Source organism: Crocodylus siamensis, chromosome 1, assembly GCF_052110815.1.
Source record: "Crocodylus siamensis isolate JL-2025a chromosome 1, ASM5211081v1, whole genome shotgun sequence".
NCBI lineage: Eukaryota > Metazoa > Chordata > Crocodylia > Crocodylidae > Crocodylus > Crocodylus siamensis.
The window spans coordinates 274725655-274738961 of record NC_143395.1 but is presented as its reverse complement, the minus strand read 5'-3'; the positions used below and the strand labels follow the sequence as shown (position 1 = coordinate 274738961).

General features: G+C 42.1%; 1 protein-coding gene across 2 annotated transcripts in view; it reads left to right on the top strand.

Moving 5' to 3' along the window:
* BEND2 (BEN domain containing 2) overlaps positions 1-9078 on the top strand; it is a 55206-nt gene extending 46128 nt beyond the window's left edge. For both annotated transcript variants that reach the window (XM_090062930.1, XM_090062922.1), the window contains 2 exons: positions 75-278; positions 4843-9078. In XM_090062930.1, the coding sequence (XP_089919056.1) occupies positions 75-278; positions 4843-5078 (440 nt within the window). In that variant the 3' untranslated portion in view covers positions 5079-9078. The remainder of the gene's footprint in view (positions 1-74; positions 279-4842) is intronic.
* Positions 9079-13307: the final 4229 nt, after the last annotated feature.

The window sequence follows — 13307 nt, the reverse complement described above, 5'->3', positions numbered from 1 at the left end:
TGTCTTGTTTGTTTTTAGTATAATGTGCCTAAATAATGTAAATAACATAGTTACCATTTTAACTTCCTCTCCAGAACTGCTTGGGAGTCCATGGCGCAACGTTCAGCTGCCCTTCTCAGTTATTTATGTTGCCAAGGGAAAGTCTCGGCCAGAGTTGTCAGCTCGCTACTTGATACGCCATCTTTTCACAGAGGATGTACTGGTGAAAAGTAATGTGTATGGCAATCTGGAGCGTGGCATGAGCCCTCTGGACTGCAATAAGATCAATGCTCTCAGAGGTAGGTGAATGTAAACTCTCTTTTAGGCTTAAATACAGACATTCAAAAAGCCTGAGCCTGAATCAATTCAATCTTTGCAGGGTAGTCTAACCTGTGTAGATTGAACTGGCAAGCAAGTGACTAGACATTCACTTTTGATTCCAGAAATGTGGGCACATGCCTGCAGTGGCAGAGGCCAGAAGCCAGGGGGCACTAGAGTGAGCCCTTGGCTACTGAGATGCTGTGCTGAGGGGGTGGTCTGGGCAGGCCCCAGCAGGCTGAGTATGACTGGGGAGGGGCTTAAACCCCAACCCTGGCATGCACAGTCCCCAGTCAGGGTGTACCTGGAGGGGGAAAGCAGCCCCCCCCAGCTCGAGCAGTGAGTGATGGGTGTGGGAGGGGGGAGGGGTGTGGCCAGCTCAGGCAGCAAAGTGAAGCGAATGGAGGTGGAGGAGGGTTTAATTCCCGCCTTTGTCCCACCAGCATGGACCCCAGCTGGGTCAGGCAGGGGTGCAGCAGCTCCCGTTAGGCATTTCCCATCCCCACCACCTCACCACTTGAGCAGTGGGGGATGTGGCCAGCCTTCAGTGGTAAGCGGGCAGGTGGAAAATACCTAACGGGGGCTGCTGTGTCTTTGCCTGGAAGACCCCAACTGGGGCCCATGCCAGTAAGAGGGGGAAGAGAGGGGGGAATTGAACCTCCCTCCATCTCTCCGTTGGGTCAGGCTTCTCTTGGGGCTGGCCATGCCACATTCAGCTCAAGCAGCGAGTTGTGGGAATGCCTGACAGGGACTGCTCTGCCCTTGCCAAGCAAACTCTGGATGGGGTCCCCTAAAGGGGAGAGGGGAGGGAGTGGGAAATAATCGCCCTCCCTGCCCCCTTTGCTTTAGGGGGCCATACCTGTCAGCATATGGCCACGCCCCTGCCCTGCTTTGGCTAGAGAGCAGAGGGCAGGGCTAGCCCTGCTCTCTAAAGCAGACAGCATAGAGCCCTGGGCTGAAAAGCATACTGGGATGCTGGGATTTAACTTAAACCAGGTAGGGGTTTGGGAAAGAAGTTCTATAAACTGGTTAGACCTCAGTCAGTTAAGTCTGATATTACATTAAACCAGGTTCATCTTAAACCAGTTCTGGCCATTTTGAAACTGGTTTATGTGCACTAAACTTTTGTTCTGTTACCAGTTTTAACTAGTTTCTGATCACTTTAAACTAGTTTATGTGTAACTTCTGTCCCTAGACTTAAAGATTGGTCAGGGGATAAACCAGAATGACTAAACTTGTCTTCTAGTAAAAAGCTACACAGCTTCAGAAACATCTCATAAAACTGTCCCATGAGATCATAGGCATGACCAGGAAGAGTGATATAGGAGAGGGTAACAGAATAGACTTCCCCTTTTAAGATCTGATGGTTTTGGGACCATACGCGCTTATTCAATTAAGTGGGCCCAGCTAGCAAAGGAATTAAGTACTCATAAAAGTCAGCAAGTGACACAGCTGAGTAGAAGCTTCAGATGGGAAATTTATTGCTGTATTATGCCCTTAAGCAGCAGGATTAAAAAGCCTCTTGAAATGGTATCCCAAGATGAACAGAAGAACACAGGAACAATGTCTCCTATTACTGCTGTAAAGGCGTGTCCAAAATCGTACAGAACTTTTGTTCAACCCCTCTTGCACGCCACAGCAACAGGCATCGCATAATGAAGCAAAAAAACCCTACAAAGTGCTGCAGGAGAGACAAAGGCACCACCGTCTTGGCCTCTGCAATGGCAGGGGTTTTTTTTAATGTGAAATATACCCAGGTAACCCCAGAAAGAGGACCATGCTCCACACCACAGAGACAAAAAAACCCCAAAACACCCAGTGGTCCTTGCCAGTCTGACCTGAAGGAGAATTCCTTCCTGTCTCCCTTAGCAGGTGGCCTTAACCCTCAGCCTCTGAGCAAGTCCATTAGTCAGGAACCAAAGAGGTTTTTCAGTAGCACTAAGAGCATCAGTTTTCCATCCTGCAGTACAATTTTCCATCCTGCAGTACACAAGCTAATTTTTTTAGCTAACGAGTCAACAGTTTTTCCATCCGCTCTTGTCCCATAACACAGCAAAGTTTGCAGAGAAAGGGGGAAAATCCAGAAGCCAAATAATGCATTCAAAGGAGAAAAATCCTTCCTGCTTCTTGAAGACGGCCAATAGAAAGCCTGAAGCATGGGAATAAGAAACTAGGATATGGTGCAACAAGTATTAGAGGTGTGTTAAAATATAAGAGGCAGAAGAATGTGTGGGAAGGAAACCAAATCCAGAAAGAACAAAACTATTGAATTCTCTGTAATGCAGCATGCCACAAGTTAGCCCCACATCCTCTCTGAGTGCCATTCCAACCCCTGTCCTCTGCCTAAGCTTCTATTCTGATTTCTCCTGCCTGTCCTATCTGCATCTTTGCTCCCTTTCTCTTTGCTAGACTGTCATGTACTGTACACAGAGCCTGCCGCAGGTTGGCCACCTTGACCTGATGCACACTCTCAGAAAATGGAGCCTGTCCAAAAACCTCTTGATATTGCAAGAACTGTTCTGAGCATAAGCCAAATATTAAAAAAAAACAGTCCCCTGAAGAGGACTTAACATAAGAAATGCCACACTGGGACGGACCACAGGTCCATCTAGTACTCTGTCTCACTGTGCCAGGCAGCAGATGGTAAGGGATAGAGTCTGAGTCTGAGTGCTGATTGCATAAGCAAAACTTCAGCACTCCACCCCAGATAAATAGGCAAAATTTGATCTTTAGCCTATCAGCTTGATTTGCCTGGCCAATTTCTGTGTGTCAGAGGATGCCTTTCTAAACTACAAGTAGCGCTTTTCTGATATGACCAATGATGCAGCATGGCCAAGTAGACTGGTATCACCTATCACAAATTATATTCAAGAGGAGGGGGGAAAGGAATCATGTGGTTGGATTTGTATATAAGGTTGTGTTGCTGAGGGTCACAGAACAAAAGTGATTGAGGTCACCAAGGTGTTTGTTGCATACTTTTTGAGCCCAACGCAGAATGCTTCCCTTGCTGAATGGCTGACTCTTTCTGTTCGAGTCTGCCTTTCCTTCCTGCAGTGCTATTAAAAGCAAGCAAAACCATGAGGGTGGCAGTAGAAGTAGTAGTGTAATAAGTAGGCACTGGGTGAGTGAAGCAGGTTGTAAGTAAAATGTATATGAATTACTGTAGGAAAGGATGGTCAGAGCCAAAGTGGCTGCAGTTACCTAAGCAGGTATGGCTAAAGGCAGTAATGGTAGCAGAAATGGTACTAGGGAATTACTTGGCAAGCCCGAGCTAGACTAAGACCCAGATCATATTCCGGACGTGAGGGATGCCAGATGCATCTGAAAAGATTTGGTCTAATTTCTTTGAAGCCTTAGTGGATGGAAACCAAAATGCCCCCCTTCCTTTTCCCTCCCATTTCTTTTTCCCTTTAGTTTGGGGAAAGGAAAGAAATGAGATTGGGGCTGATATTGAGAATCTGCAGTGGTAAAATCTTGTGACTCTGGAGCCACGTAGCATGGTCTGTTGCACTGATTGTCATGGTGAGCAGAAAAGAAAAAACTGAGCCAGCAGCCTTCTCATCTCATAAAAGATGCTGGTTGCATTGTGAGGTATTACAGAAGCTGGGTGGCAATGTGGGAAGCACTTGAGGAGTTCATCATTTTGAGGAGTTTTGACTCTTCAGGGTGAGATTTGCTTCCCCTTAAATAGCAGATAAGACAGTGAGACTGATTGACCATCTTTATTAAGTGTCTACCATAGAGGCACATGAAAGGAAAGGCGAAAAGTTGGTTTTAAATTGAAATGGCATAAAAATAACCACAGATGACATTTTGCCAGCATAAATTATGTATTGAGCAGAGGGCTTAGGAACAATGTACTTGTTTGTACTTTGAAACTGAAAAACTGGTAAATGCTTATTTTGAGAGATGTAATTCAATTAAGCAACGTGAAATACAATCACTCTTGGATTTTAAAAAAGTAATTGGGAATTGCTTGTCTTGGCTATTAAAGAAGCAGCAGTATTACTTTACTTATGGTGCTACTTATGCTGAGTATTCTTTTATTGCTTTGATTCTGACGCAATAAAGTACAAACACTTGCAGTTTTTCTTTCATTATTATTTCTGTACAGTTGTTTTCTGCTAAATTACCTTGGTTTTTGTTAGCAAACCAAATTATCACAAACCTTCTAAATTAGGGCTGGTCTTGTATAGTGCTGGGCACCTGCTTGACTCAATGCTGAGTCTCTCCTGCTCCTGCTGATTTCAGTGGGAGTTAAGCACTTTGAGCTTAGCATTTTGAAGATTTGAGTTCATCGAGCTCTTTTCACATTTCCTTCCTGTTTTAAGGCCACTACTCACTTTTATATAGTTCAACTGAAAAAAAAAAATGCCATTGCAAAATAGATCTCATCATTGCTTCAATTTTGACTCTTGTTGCTTAATGCCTTTTTATATTGGTAGAATGCACTCATTTTGGTCCAGTTATATCCAATTAAAACATGAGATTGAAAATATAACTTGCATAAATAACTGACTCATTACTTGCTCATTTATTGTTTAGACTTTCTTCAGGAGAATTATCCATCCTTTGATCTAAAGGAAACTGGATACGATTGGAAAGCATGTGTGGCTGCCATAAACAGTACAATTCGCAGTCTCAGACATGATCACAAGAAGGCTACAGCTGGAGTCCGGAGGAGAGTATTGGCAGCACCACCACCAAGTGAAAAGAGTCCTCCCCAAAGCCCCACTTCAGTGAAGCCATATGAAAGTGACACTATCAATCTTACAGACTAAAAAGCTAACAATCATTTTGCATATTTTTGGAGTCCTGCAGTAGGTTGTACTATACAAAGCTGATCTTGTTGGGTAGTCAGCAGCACTATATAATATACGTCATGAGACCAAAGTTGGCAGGGGACTTAGGGACCCTGCCTCCTAGAGCCACTGGCACTCATGCCAGTTATCGAAAGTACTTCCTTCATTCTTATTAGGGTTTAACTGGCACTCATCTGATCACCATCTGCTTCCTCTAAAGTATCGACCCCACATTAGATTACTTCAACTACAAGAAGCACACTGCATATCAGGTCAGGAGCAACAAAGAGGAAGGGGAAAATGATGTTCCTTTCTCAACTAAGGAATACAGATGTCCAAAGTCCATTTGGACCATCCTTGATCAAGTTTATGATGGTGGGGGAGGTAAATTTGTTCTGCAACTGGATAATATAACAAGGGAAAAATCCAGTAGAGAAAGGAGAGAGTGATTTGTACTGCATCAAGCTGATATTTCTTGCATCTCCTGTATTCTTCCCCCTACCCCTTTCCCCTACCAGTCCTGCAGCAGAGACTTTGCTGTAGGAAAAGGAAAGAGAAACACAACAATTCCTGGTAAGTAATACTTTCCTCTTTCCTATGGCTTGGCTCTGGCCTGCAGTGATTATTAAAAAACAATATTTGGTTCTGTTTCCATTTTGGACTGTAAATAAAAAAAAATTAAGGGTACGTGCAGATGTCCACCACACCTGGTCTGCAGTCACGGGGTTTACTTTAGGTGGTGTCATTACAGATCAGAAGTGGTGCATGCAGACGTTCACTAGTGCTGCAAGCTGTTCTGGGAAACTGGTGTAAGTAACTTAGAACAGGGGAAGGGCAGGCAAGATTGGGGAGGCTAGCAGAGCCACAGGGGCATTGGCAGGTCTGGGAGTGGGTTGGCAAGATTTGGGGGAGGGGGCGGACAAGTCTCCAGGGGATGCTGTCAATCTGTGCCTGGTGGAGTTGGGGGACCAAAAATAGCCCTGTCAGGGTAGGAAGAGCTCAACCCCAGGGCTGGGGCAAGTATCTGGGCTTTCATTCACTAGCTTGGGCTAATCTGTTCCCAATCTGAGATCACTTCCTTAGGTGAACTAATTTAGATGGAACGCAGCATTTTTTTTTGCCTGATTTAACCTCCCCAAACTTCTGCACAGACCTTAATTAGGTTGATCTAAATGTAACATCTGCACCTACTCTAAAAGAAAAAAACTATCAGGACTTAACATGGCAACTTGACCCACTGTTCAAAAATACATATCCCACTTCCAATCTTAATCCACAGTGGATATAGATCTGCTACATCTCTAGGTTGCAGCTAGCAAGCCCAGATCCTAATCCAAACTCAGGTAGTCATTTCCATGGATTTTGGTGTGTGTAGAATCAAGCCATTGGCCTGTCTAGCTGGAGGTCCAGCAGTTCATCCACATAATGACTAAGATGACAGTTCTTACACCAGCCAAGATTCTTTTAATCGTCACTTTTTAGTATTCTACGCTCCTGTGAACTATTACGCATATAAACTCTGTGGCTTGTGGGTTTATGTTTTTATTTTTTGTTCAAAGTTCTTACCAACCTGTTCTTACAAATTCAGACTCTGAAGGTGAAAATACAAAGATCAGAATCATGTTTAAGAAATCATCTCCAAAATAATCAGCCAGGATTACTGAAATGCAGTGCCTCAGAAATAGGTATTATATCCCTGTTTTCCTCTCTGCCTACACAAAAGATTTCATATTCATTTTATCAACAAAGCATCTTCATTTCAACGGTGTTTAAATGTATTATCCACAATAAATGTATGACTAGAAAATCATTTGCCATCCAATTCTAGGTTACTACATGTATTCAGGATGCATTTCCACAACCCCCTCAATTTCATTCAGAAATTGAAATTCAGTGGCACAGGTTGTGCCATGAATTTAAACATTTGTGTTTTGAAGGGAAGAGAAAATGTTGTTTGGCTGATTTGCTTCAGTCATGGCCAGATGTTTTAAGAAATGTAGCCTACTTTTTTTTTGTTAGTTTGTTAATGAATTTACTCAATTCTATTTTAACTGGTTCATAGATAAAATTAATAGGTGATCTCAAAACAGACAAGTGCTGGAATTTAAAAGAGCATGACTTGTGAGCCAACCAAAGAAAAAGAACTACTAAGACATTGTATGTCAGAGTTCAGCGGAAGTGTGAATGGTGGTATAAATTGCATATTGATAAACCAGAATATCTTGCACATGGGGATAGAAGTATTTTTTATCTTGCACCATCACTTACTTTCCTGTGAGTTGTTCTGTGCAACAACTTCATATCCCACTTCCATTTCTATACAATGACTTGCTGATGTATGAACTTATATCATCAATTGTGTCAGATCCAGTGTTACCTTAAACTATTAAACTGTTCACAGAAACAGTTTTGGAAGGATCACAAATAAAGAGGAGGCATTACAATACCTCATATATGGGTATGTAACTGTGACCTCCCTCATTGGACTTGTGCCTACTTGTATCAGGACAGAATATGACCAAGATCTATCTTCTCTAAGGGGTTTAGGGTTTTTCATAATAAACATGAAAACATTATTTAATTTACTTCTACAATGGCAAGTAATGCAGAGGTTTTGTCATCTTATAAAATAATGTTTGTCTCCCGAAGTTCTGGTATCTTGTTCCTAAATATTTTACTTATAACAATAAGCAATGTGACTTTAAATATGATGTAGAGTATCTGACTACTGCACACAAATTTCACTGTAGGTAAGCATATACAATGTCCTTGTGAAAGTGGTAAATGAAGATACAGGCCATTCTAGTAAATTTTAAGAGATTATTTACATCATGCATTTTCCTGGAAGATTCTTTGAATTCAGATGTCATTACTGGCTGGGAAGGACACAAGAAAAACACCCAGTGCTCATTTCAGAAGGTTGTCTCATGGCCCAATTCCTTACCAAAACCCTGTATTTTTATACTGTACTTATTGTTGTTAGGCAGCTTTAAAACAATATGATGCATAATGCCTAGCCATTTGTGCAAGACATTAAGGAATGTATGTCCATCATCTTGAGCAAAACTTAACTCACATAATTCAGAGGAGTTGTGTGCTTCTAAATTTTTTTATTTTTTTTTAATTTTAAGTAATGTAGCCATTTGCTTTATCTGCTGCTGTTTGCACCTTTTTATTTTTTTAATTGTGTTGTTGTGGCCAGTCATTTTCTCTAACGTATAGCAGGCCAAATTCTGATAACTTATTTTGTTGTAAACATGAAGCAGTTGTTTTAGAAGTCCTGGAACTCTCTCATATTTACATCAGTATAACACAGAATCAGAAGGAGATACTGCTGTTTGATTCACACCAAGAACCCAGTCTAGAAATTGTTCCACTTCCTGCAGAGCCCTAGTTACTTCCCCAGGGTTGCATATGGGCACATGGAACAGCTTGCCAGATTGGGCTTTCCATGACTACTGAGGCTTAACTAAATAATTTAATTTTCAGTAGAGATTTATACCATTACTATTTAGGCTTCAAATGTAACATTTGCTGTTGTTCTGCGTTATGACCGACACACTCCTATGATTATTGTTCTGTAAGACTCTTTTTGTACAATGCCAATGTCTTACGATCTAGTATGTAGATATTTCCAGGTACAAAACTCAGAAAATGCCAAAAATACTTATATTTTTTCAGTAGCTACACAGAACGTTTTCCCACTGTCATCCACAGATGTTAGTGTGAGAGTGATATATTTATGGAATGATTTATTTAGCACTGAATTTTGGTAATGTGGTGCATACCTCTATCTTCCACTTTGAAAAGAAACCTAACAATGCAGGGGGAAGGCGAGGGGGCATGGACCTCATAAATGTTTCTCCATTTTTGTTGGAACTGTATCAATTTTTACTAACTTTTGTAAAAAATATTTTGCCCTTAGAGAAGAATATTTTACAAATAAAATCAGAATATATTTGCTCCTTAACAGAATGCATTCACAATGAGTGCTGGTGTCTTGTTTTTGGGATCATTGTTCCAATCCAGTTTTGCTTGAAAGGAGGTTTTTGTTCTCTTCAGGGACAGGGGCTTTGGGAGGAGGCTTTTCTTACAGTTACATGGCTTTAAAAGATGCAGCGAGTTAACAAGAGATGTAATTTCAGTTAAACTTGAGCAAAACCCTGTGAAGTTCCACTTACTTGGGTTTAGCTTAAAAAGATAAGGGGCTTGTTTAAGGCAAACTAAAATTGGCAATCATTGACCCTTCCTGATCATGTGTATGCATGAGAGGTCACTCAGACCTTTGATGCATATTCCTAGGCAGGACTTCTTGGAGGAGTGGAGGCTGCCCAGACCTTCCATAGGTTAAATTAAAACAAGCCACCAATAAACCACAAAAAGCACCGGTATATCTACATCTTTTGAGAAACAGATTTAAAATAAGAAACAGATTTAAAATAAAATGGTGCAGTGGCCTTCTGCAGATCATGTATTTATACATGATCAAGCCTCTAGTCTTGAAATCATGCGCAAAGCCTTGGTCTAGCATCTTTATGCATTAAACTTAATCAAACCTAATCAAAGTCCAGAAGCTGTTGCTTGGCATCTTTAAAACTGCCATCTTTATAACAGTTAAAGCTTTCTTGATGCATCCAACAGAGATGGGAAAGGTGGTGAATGTCAGATGTTCCCATTTTAATACCATCCAGTTTTTAAAATGTAACAAGGACAAGAAAATAAAGCCTTCAGACTTCAGGATGAGTGTTCAGCCATGAGAGCTGGGTTTTCCTCATTATCCAAATTAGTATTGATTCTACACATACAGTGACACAGCTCTAAACAACAAAAAATGCCAAATAAGCATCATAATAACATTTGGACTTGATCCTGCAGCCCCAGAATAAAACTACTGTTCTGTGTAAGGCCTGCACTATTAATAGCCATTGTGAAGAAGGATCAAGTACAACTCCATAAGTATTCCCTCTGTTTCCAGTGCATCAGCCCTATGATACTTGCGAAAGATTTGGGTCTTTCTCTGAATCCTTTGACTTTGGGATTTCTTTCAGAGGTCGCTTCCATTTTCATGGATATACCACAGCACATCCTGCACCTGCTCCTCTGCTCCCTGGCAGCATAACTTCATTGCAAGTGTGTTACCACAACCTCTCATCCAGCCAAGCCCTGAGGATCTCCCACTTCACTGCCCAGGAGTCGTGTGTGTAAACCAATGAGAATTGTGCATTTGTCACCCTTCCCATAGAGGGCAACCCTGACAAGGACTCTCAGAAGGAGGGGGATAATTTAGCTGGAGAAACAGGAGAAGATCTATTGGCTAGGAGGAAAGCCTTATGTGTGTATTTTGGAGAGATCAAGGTACCAGGGATAGAAGTACCGGGAGGTCAGTTGCATTTTATTTTGCAAGGTTTTGCTTGTGTTCAAATGACACAGCTTACAGGTAGGTCTAGCTACAGTAGCCATAACTTAGACCAGGGCTGGCCAACTAAGTGGCCAGAAACTGCATGCCCATGGGCTGCGACAGGGCAAGCCACAGACCTTGTGGACTGCATGCCACATAGACACCCTCCCACTGTACCACTCATCCCTCCCTCTCCTGCCACTGCTGCCCTGCCCCCTGAGGCAGGGGCAGAAAGTGGAGGTCAGCGGAGGGAGGGGAAGCTGGACACTCCAGCTGCTGTTGCAGCCAGAACCATGAGGGGAGAGGGGTGACAGCTGGGCAAGAGCTTCAACTTAACCTCTCGTGGGTCACGTGGGCTGCCACTGGTTGGACCGCCTGGACTTAGACCACAGGCTTAACATGCATGTTCTCTCTGATCATTCTTTATTAAATGAAATTTATGTATGTGATACAGAACAGATAAAATATTTTGCACTTTTTTATTGCTAGCTTGTGTATGGAATTTCACTGACAATTTATTTATACAGCCTTTGACACTTTTCTTTGGCAAAGGGTACAATGCCATTACTGAATGAAGTGAGATGGCAATTTGCTGGTTTTAAATGCCAGCTTGGTTATAATTTAGGCTTGGGCATTGTGTTAAATTTCTTTTAGAACCTGCTTCTCCTTTAGCGTAAAGCAGATACTCCTTTATTGTATTCCCTTTCACACTGCAAACATACAGGTTCTTGTAGTTCAGCTTTTCTGGAAAGACTAGGGACCCTCAGATTAGAAGTGCTGCAGCACCACCTAGTGAGGGCCTACAGTCTTTCTGAGAGTTAATATGTCATATGCTTAAAAAAAAATGTTCACTGCTTTTCAATAAGTGTGTGATGCTGTTATAATGGTTTTAATTTTAGGTGAAATAAGTTAGCTTGAACCCTCTTGGAAAGGGTTACTCATTATTTGAACCATTGTTTAAAAAGGTCCTTTTCCCCCTCCCCCAATCCATGTGGAAAATTTAGATACTGTAATATTAAGTTCTTGCAAACTGCCAGGTTTTTTGACAAACAACAAAATGTATCCATTTTCCATATTTATAGCAATGTAGCCTTTCCAGTTCTACACTTTACCATAATGTCGTTTTGACTAACTAGTGAACTACTGAAAGAGCTTGACTATAGGTTGAAGCCAACACGAACATGAGTCCTGAGAAAAGAAAATGGCAGTGAATCAGATCCTGAAAAACCAGTGAGTCCCATCTGGATCAAGCAGTCATTGTGACCAAGGACTCAAATCTCCTTTGAGCATTTTTCTAAAATTATTTGGGATGTCTTGTCATAAAATGATCCTGGTAAGAACCTCTGCAAGTTAGAGCTATTGCTTTATGCCTTTATGTTAGCAAATGATCCTGCCCTGCAAACGTTTTAATTGCTTTTCAGGTTTTTTAAGTAACAGCAAATTCTTCTGAATCTTCTGACCAGGACTTGGGTCGTCACCAGTTCCTATCATTAACGTTCCTGTTATCAAACTCCAACAGGAGTAAACACGCATCGGTCCCCAATACTTGTTGGAACAGGAGAATACCAGATAAAATCAATGCATGCACATGCACAAAACCATAAATGTGAGCAATAAAAATAGGAACTGGGGCAGCGGGGGCACTTGTATCATCTACCCTTGCAACCAGCACTAGACATGCTAAAAGCATGAGACCCCAAAAGCATTAATTTGCATTAATTTTGGTACGCTGCCTCATCTCATTGGGAAGTCCTCTTGGGGCTGGAGGTTACCAGGGGCAGCAGCAGGCAGCAAAAAATGAGGTCTAGAGAGTCCCTGGAGGTTGGGTCAGAGTCGGAGGGTGTCCACATGGATGGTCCTGTGACCTTAATGGAAACTCTGTGATCTGTAGTATTTGAGTGGCTGAATCACTGGCCACTCCATGCTGTCAATTTTTCAAAGGGACTGAGTGATTTCCGAACATGCACAAGTTCTTCCTCTCTCTAAACTGTGTCTTAATTCTGAGAGCATTAGTAAAAACTCCTTTTTGAGGATAAATTCGAAGGGACTTCTGGGGTAAAATGTATTAAAGCAAATACAAGTTTTGTCTCCAGTAAATACTTCAGAACACTGCCAGAATTAGCAATGCACTAGGCTAGCACCAGCAGGTTTTACTATTTTTAGCAGGTAGCTGAAATTTTCTATGGGCAACATAAAGATTGGTCAACAAGGCACCTATATGGGGCATGGGCAGAATGAAGGTTCCCAGATTGTGCTCCTACTTCAAGAGCCACAAAAGGAATTGGGCACCCAAATGAACGTTTGTTGTCTACCTTTTGGACTGCAAAGTCTTCTAGCTATGAAACTTGTGCTTCTGCACATATTCAGAACCAATCCACATGCAAGGCAAATCAATGCCTACATTGTGCTGGAGTGCCTAGAGGGGCCTTAGCAATGAAATGGCCTCAAGGTACACCTAGCACATTGGTGCAATTGAGTAAGGTAGAAAGTACAGCAGTCACAGTCATTTTCCTTCCCCTCCACCTGCTGAAAAGCCCCATGGAAGGGCTCCTTATGCCCAATAACATCGCTGGAAGAGTCACCCACAAAGTGGGAGGTCGTAAGGGATTCAAGCCAATCTTTCCCACTTCCCAGGAGAGTGATCATAACTGCCACACTCGTAGCTGCAGCCTTCACCCCTCCTGTTGAAGCTGAACTACTGTAGAATAATTGGTCAGACCACAGCTGGAGTACAACATCCAGTTTTGGGCTCTGTACTTCAAGAAGGATGTTGATAGACTCAAGAGAGTTCAGAGGAGGGCCACTCATAT